This window comes from Cydia strobilella, chromosome 2, assembly GCF_947568885.1.
Source record: "Cydia strobilella chromosome 2, ilCydStro3.1, whole genome shotgun sequence".
Lineage (NCBI taxonomy): Eukaryota > Metazoa > Arthropoda > Insecta > Lepidoptera > Tortricidae > Cydia > Cydia strobilella.
The window spans coordinates 10,103,782-10,116,956 of record NC_086042.1 but is presented as its reverse complement, the minus strand read 5'-3'; the positions used below and the strand labels follow the sequence as shown (position 1 = coordinate 10,116,956).

The window sequence follows — 13,175 nt, the reverse complement described above, 5'->3', positions numbered from 1 at the left end:
TAACTATTATTTATTTATTTAAAAATTTGAATCACCTGAACAAGGCCCATATTACAAATACCTTACATTAACATACATAATGTATTATCTATTTATACGACAAAACGGCGTGGCTCCGTTGAATCGGCTGCTCTTGTATCGGATTCAGCAGTATGCCCCGGAACCTCCGAAACACGACACCACACCACGACACGATTAACTATTATGCCGTATTATCTGTAATCTGTGTCATCTACATAGTTTAAAACAAAGTCGCTTTCCGCTGCGCTGTCTGTCCGTCTGTCCCTATGTATGCTTACATCTTTAAAACTACGCAACGAATTTTGATGGGTTTTTTTTTAATAGATAGATAGAGTGATTCAAGAGGAAGGTTGATATGTATAATTTGTAAAGGTTTTGTGTAAATTAGTTGAGCTACCCGTGCGAAGCCGGGGCGGGTCGCTATAAAATAAAAGTAGTCTTGAGTTCGATTACTTACTAAATTTTGCAACCGATAGTTGCTGATGATTGCCTTAGATTGCCTATATAACTTCTCTTAGATTCAGTTTTCAAATAAATATTCATACTCACGATTTAAATGAAATAAAGGTTTATTTTTAAAACAGTTGAAAGAACAGGTTGTTCATTGTTAAATAATAGTTTTTATACAATCGTAATATAATAGAGAGCTTTTCAGTCGAGTACCGTATTTAAGTCACTAAGCTTGCGGAAGTACTTTAGGTCTTAAAAGAACGCTTGGCCTTATTGCTCTTAAGCTTTGAGTATGACACAGAAGAGACAAGAACCTGCTGTAAATGACTCAAATTATATTTGGGTCTGTAGTATGTAAAAATATTGCAAATGTTAAGCAAACATTTATATTCGATTTATTTATTTATTTAAACTTTATTTCACAAACACAGAAAAATGTACAAATGGCGGAATGGATTTCACAATATCATGTTATCTTTTCGGCAAAGCCGATTTGATTCTTTGGCTTTATGTTACATTTTCATCTTTCTTTACTAATTCACAATTATCTTCTAAAAGATCTTGTAGAGCGACTAATGGTTTTTCATGCGGTGCATGCGGTTCCTGATAATTACTCTTTTGTATTAGTTTCCTAGTAACAAGGAATGATAATAATTGTATAATAGCTAAAGCAAGGCACGGCAACAGCCATGCATCGGGCATGGTCTTGACAGTTCTGCTATACAGGTAGTTGTAGAGGGGAGATGCTACGATAAGGGTTGCCGATTCGAGAGCTCCCAGAACACTGTAGATTTTACCTGAAAATTAATAGTCATTGTTACTTTAAATGAAACAGATAATATTTATAATTGTTTACAAGTTAGCATAGAATTATAGGAGATGAATGTGATTGTCTGTCAAAACTTGCCCTGTTTTAGATAGACTGACACTTGTTACAGTTGACAGCCCATAGTAACACAGTAGACAACCAGTTGAAATAAAATTCTATTCAGGAATCAGTGTGTCGCGTCGCCCTCTTTAGGTTTCGCGTTAAGTGACGGAGGTGTTCGGATGACGACTGCAGAAGTATTAAAACCTACTGTTGCTACGTTACGCAGTAATACTGCTGCAGTAGCCATTCAAAAGTCACCTATTAGTATTGCAACCCGCTACGCGCAGCCGTTTCTGATCGAATTCCAATCAGGTTTTTAAAATGTTAAGTAAATTCCGCAAAAAATATTCCACTGTTCCGCTTCAAATCTTTGCCCATGCCTAACCTTTTTAACAATTTTCTTGATTCTCAATCATCTGTGACTGTGCTACGAGAGCTCTACGCCTACGTAAGTAAACATCAATTTGTAGCAAAAATTGCCCGCAGCAATGTGTGTTTTCCTTGCCGCTGTTCAGCATTAAATTTACTCATGAAGCGAATGTAAGAATTAAAACTTAACCTAAGAATTAAAAAATAAAGTATACCCTTATTTAATTTATATACACACCTTGTTCGGTTGACAAAATTTGTTTATTCAAAATAGGTCTTTGTACAACTTGAGAGCCCTGGCTTATGATGCCCACCAAAGCAACTGAAACCAAAATATAAGTAATTAGTACCTGAGTACATATAGTTGTGACATATTAATTATCTAAACGTGAAATGACTGTGACTATGTTTTACTCTAACATACTTACTCTAACATATGTTTTGACTTCCTGCTTCGCTGTTCCCTTAACAGGAAGGACATTTTTCACTTCGTGGCTGATCCAATTTACGAATTTTTTATAGGGGCCAGGCCATCACGAACAAAGATCGTATACTTACGTAAGAAAACTACATATGTGTATTTAGCTGCGATGAGGCCGGACGTGGCCAGCAGGTAGGACAGGCAGCTCAGCACGCCCACCGCCTCGTCCGACAGCCGCAGCCGCCGCTTCAGCAGTGTCAGGATCAACATCGTTCCTGCAATACAAATACGAATACAATAAAAAAATTTTTTTTATAAATTTACAGTTTTCAGATTTTATTTCGATATTACTTCCCAAATCTCATACTTCTAGGTCAAAGGGAATTACCCTATCAATTTTGATTCCCTTGAGTTTGAGAGTGTCGAAATTTACGTTTTTTGCCGCATTTATGCGTCGTCGCCGTCTATTTTTACGTTAGCTTAGAAATTTGATTTATTTACAACTTTTAGGGACTGTAGTAAGTATATGATTTTAATTTCAACTCGATACTTCAACGCGTTCCCGAGATAAATGGTCTTGACAGACGGACAGACGGACGGACAGAAATCAAAGTGATTCTATAAGGGTGTTTGAGGTACGTAACCCTAAAAATGTGTGAAAGCACGAGGTACCTACAATTGAAAAATGGCGTATTACGCGGGAAATCGTATTAAACTGATCGTAATAACCGGGATTTAAATATTAGGGCCTAGTGCTTATATTGAGATTTGAGTAAGCTATCTCAAAAAGTAAAGTAAGCGTTAGAGCGTTTTCACATTGTCCGATCCGATATCGGATGTAGCATCCTATACGCGTAGTCAGGCCGCGGGGGCGTGCCAGGGCGCGGGCGCCGTCTTTAGCGGTCACGCAGACTCTACAACAAGCATGCCTACACATACGCACACAAGCAAATATAATGGGTACGACGGCTGACGGGAACTCCGTCCTCCGACATGGCTGAATTAATCGAAAGCGCCTTTCCGATATCGGATGTCGGAAGGCGCCTATGACAAAAACAGCTCCAGGAGAGTGCCATTGGCATATTATCGTGTTTTAGTAATCATAATTTATTAAATGCATACATAAATACAGTGAAACACATAAGTATATCTTACATTTTACTTCCTTCCGACATCCGATATCGGATCGGACAATGTGAAAACGCTCTAAAGATGGTTTCAATTGGGTCTGATTTGTTTAACAGATCAGTAAATTTGATTTAAATGTTAAATTTTTTACGTTAATTTATAAAATTTTAAACGGCAAATGTAGTTTTCAACGTGAATACATAATTATACTATATAAAAAATAAATTATTAAATATTTATTAATTTAACTGTTATAACCAACTTTGGGAACATATATTTCTTTAATATATGACATCTATTTCAGTTTAACTGTTATAAATTTTAAAAAATGTGCCCAGGCCCACTAATAACATAAAATTTAACCGTTGATGTTTTCTCAATTTTGACCCATTTTTTTCGCTTTTTAGTTGCATTCTGTGTTAGTTCAGTTGCACGTAGGTTGATTTTTCGTTACTTAACAAAGTTTAAATACCTTTGATACAACTATAGTTACTAAAAAAGTTTAGGGTGCCGTACCAAAAAGGTAACAAGGAACTCTTATCTAGTTACTAGGTCAAGTGGGGTATCATTTAGAAGAACTTGCTTTTTTACTGTAAAAAAAATTTTTATGAAGGAAAACAGCAAAACCCTAAAAACCCCTAAAATACAAATCAATTTAACACATTTCTAAAACAGAAATAAGACAACTGTGTTGTATCATTTTATGAAAGAGTTATTAGCTAGCTCTAGCTCCTTAAAAATATACGAGTATTGAAGCTCTCTATATTAAAAAAAAAACGGTTTTTACCTAGGAAACTGACAATATTCCGGTAGGCGAGGAATAATCCAAATGTGATGTCATCCCAGTTGAACTTTTTCCTGTAGTACATGAAGGCCAGCACTACTTCGGCTGAAATATAAAATGAACAGTTTATAGAAAATAAGTATAAATAGTTGCTGCGTTGTTGTTTTTATATCTGATCTGGTTATGAAAACTCGAAAATACGACTATACCATTAGGTAATTAAAAAGTGGCATTAAAACGACACAAAGCTTAAGATAGCAACACAGCCAGTCCAACAGCGCAACCAGCATCTTAAAGAGACATGAAGAGGAAAAGGAAATGTGTTTTTTGATATATGGTCCTTCTGCAGTCCTGCTGGGCCCACTTGAGGCAGACAAATCAGACACTATCTGGAAGACATAACCAGTAGGAATATTATTCAACCCTCATTGACAATACTTAAAAATAGACAGCAACAGTCAGTCCACAAGTGCAGCATGAGGAATACGATGGTCCTCCTGTAGTCCGTTCGTGTCCGCATTAGGCTCTTAATGGCCAGAAAGGGCAGCCACCAGTTGACCACGGACACCTTGTTACCGTGCCCTAACAAACTTACTAGACAACAGCAGCTTGTCTGACAGCCCCACCAGCAGCATGAGGAATATGATGGATCTCCTGTACTCCTGCCGCGCCCGCACTACGCTCTTAATGGCCATGAATGGAAGCCGCCAGTTGACCACAGACACCTTGTTGGCCGTGTTCACGTTCACGTCCTTCACGTACACTATCACGAATATCAGAGACGAAAACTGAAATTAAAATGTTGTAGTTAAGTACATATATCTCATATACCAACTATTCACACAATTTGTGTATTTGTGATTCTTTGGTACAACTTAGTTTGAAAAAGGTTGCCCGTATGTCAGTCAACTATTTCTTTTATTATACGTCAGCGTTTGCTGAAGATACAACAAGGGAATAAATAAAACGTTGTAAATTCAGTCATGGTAATTGCAACTATGGGGCAAATGCAAAACTACTTAAGTAAAACAGGATGCATTTTTGTTACGTGGACTTTCCTATTTAAGGCGAAAGTGTGCTGTATTTCAGGAGTACCTAGTTGCATCTGGCCAATATATGCAATTACTCTGACTGACCTTACTCTAAATAATCATATTAAGTACCTGCAGGAATAATGCAATAGGAAACACACCATGGAATCCTAGTTGGTGGTAGAGCAGCGGGCCGCTCACGGCGCCCATGACGTGCGCTATTTGCATGGCCGCGCGGTGTGTGCCCATGGTGCGGGTGACGTCTCGGCCTGTTGCGTGGCACACCTGAAATATAAAGAGAATATCAGAGTGTCGAAAATATATGCTAATAGGTACTTGGCGATGGAAAAGAAAGCCCCAGATCAAATGAAATATAACGGCATAAACGCAGGCATAAGCAATTTACTGCTCTTCTCATCAAATACTTAGGCCAGGCATACGTGCCCTTTCTTTTTTTGTATGAACGTATGAACCCCTCCAAAGATATAACTCCGTAATAGATGGATACAGTCTAAGGAAAATACGTGCCTCGAAAATCAAGAAAATTTGATTCTCGTTCAGAGGGCGCTACTAGTTTTGGCCTACAGTCGTATAGATGGCGTTGACGGTTTCGTTTGTTATTTAACAATTTTAACGCATATCAGTGATAGATCATGGGTCAAAATCATAAAAATAATTAATGCAAATAAAAAAAATCATTTATCTATATTTAAATACATTCTATCGTATTTTTATAAATCTTCATTTTTAGTTTTAAAGTGTGTCGACAGATGGCAGTGAATTTACTGGGGTTACAAAATTTACTATGACAGTACCGCTCTAGTATAAGTTACTCTATGCCTCCACTATGCGTGGTCCGACACGCGCACAGGGCCGTTTTTTGTGACACGACTCGCTAGCCAGTCATAGATTAGTATATGTTATTACTGTAAGCCGGAGTGTAGTTGTGTCCATAAAAGGAAGAGTTTAAATCCGAGCTTTGGCTGAAAAAAAAGTATGATTACTTAGCTAAAACAAAATAAACCGTCCTTTTTCTATTACGAAAATGTAAATACTAAAAAATATAAAATAAAATAAAATATTTATTTAAACTTTATTGCAAAAACAAAGAAAAATGTACAAATAGCGGACTCAATGCCAAAAGGCATTCTTTACCAGTCAACAGTCAAACAGGGACATAAATGTTGGCGCAGGAGAGATTCATAAATTATAACGAAAAATTGAACCGAAAAGTCAAATATTATATATAAACATAATAAGATAAACCAACAACATTATGATTAAATACTAAGGCACACTTGCACTATTCCACTGATCACTAACTATCGACTTTGACCCATGTTCTTTCACTTATTTATTCGTATGGCGTATATCCATAAACATTAATTCTATATAAAATTGCATAATAGTCTAAATACTGTTCTTTCACGGATATGATGATATGTGTTAACATTGTTTAATATCAAACGGTGTCGCCAACGCCATGTACACGGGTCTTCTTCTCTTCTTCTTCTTCCTGGCTGTATATGTCCCATATCATTTGGGGTCAGCCCTCCTTGTACGTTTACGCCACAATGTACGGTTTTGTGTTGTCTCCGTATCTACCTCCACCAATTTCAGGTCCTTTTTAATGGTCTGACTCCAAGTCGCGGGGGGTCGGCCTGAACCTCTTTTTCCCTCCTGAATGGTCATTACTTTTCTCGTCATGTGGTCTTCACTTCTTCTCATGTCATGCCCATACCATCTCAGGCGGTTTTCGCGGAGTTTGTCTTCGATTTTAGCGACTTTGAAGGTTCCTCTTATGTATTCGTTTCTAATGTTATCCATCCTAGAAACTCCGCCAGCCCAGCGCAGCATTTTTATCTCTGTAGTATGCAGTTTCTGTTCATCTGTCTTTTTCGATGGCCAACACTCAGAACCATACAGAAGAGCGGGTCTTATTGCTTGTTTGTACACTTTGCCTTTGGTTTGCCATGTACTACACGAGTATAGGCCAAAAAAATAAAAATAAAATAAATTAATAAATAAATAATTTATTCTGGCGAAATAAACCCTATTTAACATTTACTTATTCAGCCAAACTGCAAGACAGTTTGTCGGTAGAGGAGAAGTCCCCTTAAAAACAGATGAATAGGTGCCATTTATTCGACCATATTTCTTGATTTTCCGAGGCACGTTTTTCCCTTAGACTTTACTTATCTTATACGGAGTTACATATATCTTTGGTTTAACCAACTACTTATATTGAAAATTGTTAGACCACAAACGGAAAAACTGTTTAAGTTAAAATGTTCCTTACATCTCCGATGTGGCTGAAAGCGCCCGCCAGCATGAGACCGAAATTTCCTCCGAGAGACATAGGTATCTGCACTGCGTACAAAGTTTGCGTGGCATTGAAGCCCGGGAAGATACTCAGAAGAATGGTGCACGTTGACATCACGCACATGCCCACTAAAGGTAGAATCATAATTGGTTTTCTTCTGCCACTGCAGTCACTCCATGGCCCGACGAATAGTAATATGATGGTGGAAATTAGTGCTCCTACAAAACTTCGACTGACGTTGACTTGTGAAACGACCATCTGACTTGCTGCCTGAAATACAGAACCAGGTAAACAGTTAACTACTTAAATTTTCAAATAAATACAACCATTCCATTAGAGGGACAATAGTCAACTCATATTACTTTCGTGTTTGTTTTTTCAAAAACAGTCCGTTCATCAGCCAAATCTCTAGAACAGCTCAGGCACTAGTTTTGAACCTGTGTGTGACCTTACAATCCAGAGGGAAATCTATTTAACTTTAAAATTATTCAGTCTACCACCCACCCACCCCACTTTTACTTACAGTACCGGCCAATAATATCTCACCTTTGTGTGTTTTTATATGAACTTGTATAGAGTAAACAATATAGGTTAGTTTGTAGATTGCATATTTTACTAGTAATTTTATACAAATATATATTATGATGAATACTGCAATGAAATACTGTGAAGTTGAACTCACTCACTCACTGCTTACCATCAGGCGGGCCGTATGCTTGATTACCACCGACGTGGTATAAAAAAAAACGTTAAAATAAAAAACCTCTATGAAAAAACCTTAAATAATTATGTTACTAAAAGACGTCGTACCAACAAAAATCATTATTCAATAAGTATGCCGCCATTATAAAAGCTATATCGTATTGCGACATCCTCGTATCTTTTTTGGTATCACTGCCTTGTGATACAGGACCTGTATTTATCCAAAGTCCATAGACAAACAGCACTTTATTCAATTTCTATATATTCGATAATCGATACGCCACGTTATGCAACACTATCTATACATTATCACTCGATACGAGATGACAATACCGGCAAAGATAGATATAACTTCTATTATATCCTCTTAGATACCGGTATTATTTGATTACCTCTGCGCTTCTGAACTCCTCTCCAACGCCTTTGTCGCATATTTCTGGAGCGATGTTGAGGTCAACCATGCAGGCCGTGCGCAAGTACAGGATCTGCAGTGAGGTCTGTGAAAGGTTTATGGCTACCATAGCGCCTATAAGAGCCGGTTCCATAATTATTTTCCATTTTCGTGGCTTTGGTTCTTTGCATTCTTCTTTTTTTTGGACTTCTGAGAGACAATCGCCACTTGAACTGAAATCGTTTAAAAATAAAAATTAAAAAGTAAGACAAGTGACTAATATTAAAATGGATATACGGGTAAATATAAAATTTTCTTGTCATTTATATACAGGAGTTGCTGCACAATTCTAGCTCAAGTGAATAAAAAGCTGTCTAATGATTTCTATGATCTGAAATAAAACGCTTCAGTGCCTGACGGACTTTATGTCTTATCAAAGGCCGGGAAACGCTTCAGTGCCTGACGGATACAAAGGTAACCACTCGGTTTTTCCAATTTCGATACCTCTTCTTCTTTTACCGGAAAACTATAAATGTAAGCAGCAAAATACCTAGATACTTTCGTAAACGGGAGTCGCTTAAACCAACTGCTTTGTTAGATTTGGGACAATATTTCACATTAGAATTAATTGACATAACTACTTATCTATTTACTTTTGATATATATGTATTCTAACTAAGAAATAATAATTTTACTTAAACTTTTCCAACTCGTGGATATCAACACCGTTGGTAGTCATGTCCCGCAGTAAATATATTTACACATGTAAATTAGATTACACTTAATGTTTTAATAACATTATTTAGCATTAACATGCACACATTAACATCACAACCACACGCGCGGGTTTCCAGTATCGCGCCGCTTTTACATGTGAACTGATAAGATCCACTGTCTGTCACCTCTGTTCAAATTGTATCGGAGACAAGGCGTTGCTTTGGGGCTTGGGGCCTCTTCTCACCTCACCGATAATTGCATACGATTTGTGTTACATTTCGGCATTTGATCGATCAATTGTATTCGTTGCACCTACTCAGCCGACAATTATCTAAAATCGCATGCAACTATCGGTGAGGTGAGTATAGGCCCTTGTTCAGCCGCGGTCGCAGATATAGTGCGAGGTCTAGAGGTCGAGATTATACAATGGTCTGTTTCACACGCGCCAGGATGCGAAACAGCTGATATCCAAGTAGCCGCGTAACTGTCGGTCAATTGGTTTCACTTACGTTCGATTATACCTCTAGTTCGTGACCATTCAGCTACATTCTATAAGATGCATAAGTCAGAGAAAGAATATATGTACTTAGTGTTAAAGTCGAAAAATGTAAGAGTCAAAACTAAGTGTTCATGCCAAGTAGTATAAAGGATGACTGGATATGGGATATGTAAGCATTGTCACTGCCAAGTTGATGTAAACTTAGCGTAGACGAACTCTACGAAAACGAATGTCAATATGTCTAACTACGACGGTAAGGACGGTACGGTTCTGATAAATTTGCGATAAATTTGCTTTTAGCAGCCAAGGGCCACATAGCGGTTAGCAAGATTGCAGCGGGCCGCACACTGTTAATAATTCGTTTATTAGACAAAAGGTACATTGCCGTTTGTCAAAAGGACTACTTTTAATATACATTTTTGCTGCGGCGCCCCTCATACTTAAAGGTCGACCGACATTCATCGCGCTTGGCGCGCTCTTACATGCAGGGCGCCTGCGGCGTCCCTCACAGTTATTCAGTGCCCTTCGCGCGCTCTTACATACCTCACGCTTAAAGGTCGGGCGGAGCCCGACATTCATCGCTCTTGGCGCGCTCTTACATGCAGGGCGCCTGCGGCGTCCCTCACAGTTATTCAGCGCCCTTCGCGCGCTCTTACACACCTCACGCTTAAAGGTCGGGCGGAGCCCGACATTCATCGCGCCTTGCGCGCTCTTGCATGCAGGGCGCCTGCGGCGTCCGTCACAGTTATTTAGCGCCCTTCGCGCGCTCTTACATACAGGGCGCCGGCGGCGCCCCTCACACTTAAAGGTCGGGCGAAGCGCGACATTCAGCGAAGCGCGCTTACTAGCAGGGCGCCAGCGGCGCCCTCCATACTTAAAGGTCGGGCGAAGCCCGACATTCAGCGAACCCTCCACACTTAAAGGTTGGGCGAAACCCGACATTCAGCGCGCTCTTAAATTGCAATAGGCAGACACTCATATTGGCACGTTTGTGCATATTGAGTGATCAGCACATTTAATGTAGATCTTTTGATATATATATTATATATATATATATATATATATATATATATATTCCTCGACCGTTATTCCAATTTTCTTGGGGTCGGCCCTCCTTGTCCATCTTCCCATTGCACGCGATTTTGTGCGGTGTCTTTATTGACGTTTAAATCCTTGAGGTCTTTCTCGACCGTCGTCAACCAGGTGGAAGGGCGTCTTCCCCGTCCTCTTTGTATATCGTCGGCAAGTTTAAAGCCAGCTTGACTATGTGGTCTTCAGGGCGTCTGTACGTGCCCATACCATCGGAGGCGTTTTTCTACTACTTTGTCTATAGGTGCGACCTTGAAGCTTCCCCTTATGTAGCCATTGCGGACCTTATCTTCCTACCTTATGTAGATCTTGTGATAATAGGTCAATTCCGAAAAAAAATTGAAATTAAAGACTTTTCTTTTTCACTCCATCACTTTAGTGACGTAGGACTAATGTAGCCTGGAGGCTCGCGGGCCGCCGGTTGCCGACCCCTGTCCTACGTGATTAACACCATGCGGGTACCTACCTACTCGTACTGTTTCCTGACGCATAACGCATAATGCACATATCATAATGATAACTGCTATTATAGTATTTTTCAAACTGGAAGGGTACGCTGATAGATGTCAATTCAATACAATTTTGCTACATTGCATTTGGCATTTTTAACCGACTTCAAGATTTCAAAAGGAGGAGGTTATCAATTCGGTTGTTTTTTTTAATGTTTGTTACTCCATAACTCCGTCATTTCTGGACCGATTTTGAAAATTCTTTTTTTGATTGTAAGTATATACATACAGATTGGTCCCGTTTTGGTCAAAACGCAGTTCTGATGATGGGATCCATGAGGAATCGAGGGAACTCCTCAAATGTTAAAGGCATACATATAGTGATTTTAGTATTTTCATCAACAAATCAAGCATTTACATTTAAAAAAGTGACATTTGATGAAGTGGAACTGCTGATGATGATCAGAACGGAACTCTTTAACGACGCATAGTTCACGTTTGGCGATTTGTCCTCTTCGTTATGATTGGTAAGCAAGTTAGGTTTTCAAGACACATTTTTGTCAAGCTCGAGTTCTGATGATGGAATCCATGAGGAATCGAGGGAACTCCTCAAATGTGAAGGGCATACATATAGTGATTTTTGTATTTTCATCAACAAATCCAGCATTTCCATTTAAAAAAGTGACATTTGATGAAGTGCAGCTGCTGATGATGATCAGAAATATCAGAATGGAACTCTTTAACGACGCATAGTTCACGTTTGGCGATTTGTCCTCTTCGTTATGATTGGTAAGCAAGTTAGGTTTTCAAGACACATTTTTGTCAAGCTCGAGTTCTGATGATGGGATCCCTGAGGAATCGAGGGAACTCCTCAAATGAGAAAGGCATACATATAGTGATTTTTGTATTTTCATCAACAAATCCAGCTTTTACATAAAAAAGTGACATTTGATGAAGTGGAACTGCTGATGATGATCAGAATGGAACTCTTCAACGACACATAGTTCACGTTTGGCGATTTATTCTCTTCGTTATGGACCCAGACCCAAACTTGGACCTGGACTTTTTTTTGAACTGCGATCCTCACAGAATCGAACTGCTATCAGAAAAGTGGGTTAGGTTAGGTTAGAACTGTGACCCTTACAGAAACGAAATGCTATCAGAACATTGGGTTAGGTTAAGTTAGAACTATGACCCTTACAGAAACGAAATGCTACTAGAAACGTGGGTGGTTTTACCTCATTTTAGTTAGGCAAAAGATGCTGTCTTTTTCATTTCATCGTCTGGAGTGCATCATCAACAATAAGTAACCTTTCAACGGCATCCCCCATTGAAGTCGGTTTTTTTTTCTTAAAAATTATTAGGTTATACATTGTATAAAATTAATGTACACTTTGAAAAAATACTATAATTTTAGCATTTGACGTGGATGCCGTCGTAACAGTGTACTTCCTTAATGAGAATGTAGGTCAACATTATATTCTAGGTCGACATAGTACCGGGCGGGCGGTAGCTTGAGCGCAGATGCTAGCTTAGTAGCTTACGCTACTTGGTCTTCGTTCGAGACCCGTTGGGCTGACTATGTTTTTTCATTTTTTACACTTGCCTATAATTTATCCTATTTCCCGATACCTAGATTGTCGATGTATGAATATAAAATGAATGTATGAATTCTATTATTTTCTTGGTGATCTACCTATGACGGAAATTATAAATTGTCAGTGCATTTTTTCGTAAAATAAAATAATTTTCTTCCCTTTTAAGATGCGTAATTCTCACTGCTTTTTGATAGCTTGTGACATCGTAAGTACCTATTTAAATCGTAACATGGTTAGGTACTATAATTGATTCCATATGTGACAACATCTAAATATTCTATGTGCCTATGCATCAATTAAGTACACACTTACACAGAATAGCAAGCTTTGAT

General features: G+C 38.6%; 1 protein-coding gene across 1 annotated transcript; it reads right to left on the bottom strand.

Annotated features, from left to right (window-relative positions):
- Nucleotides 1–931: 931 nt before the first annotated feature.
- On the bottom strand, nt 932–9,399 carry LOC134750947 (proton-coupled folate transporter-like). The gene is made up of 9 exons (XM_063686211.1): nt 9,187–9,399; nt 8,493–8,724; nt 7,375–7,668; nt 5,208–5,360; nt 4,640–4,832; nt 4,048–4,149; nt 2,270–2,407; nt 1,950–2,033; nt 932–1,268 (listed from the first exon to the last, which is right to left on the bottom strand). Exons 1-9 carry the CDS (start codon nt 9,228–9,230, stop codon nt 979–981), a joined length of 1,530 nt encoding a protein of 509 aa, XP_063542281.1. The 5' UTR covers nt 9,231–9,399; the 3' UTR covers nt 932–978.
- Between the last annotated feature and the right edge of the window lie 3,776 nt (nt 9,400–13,175).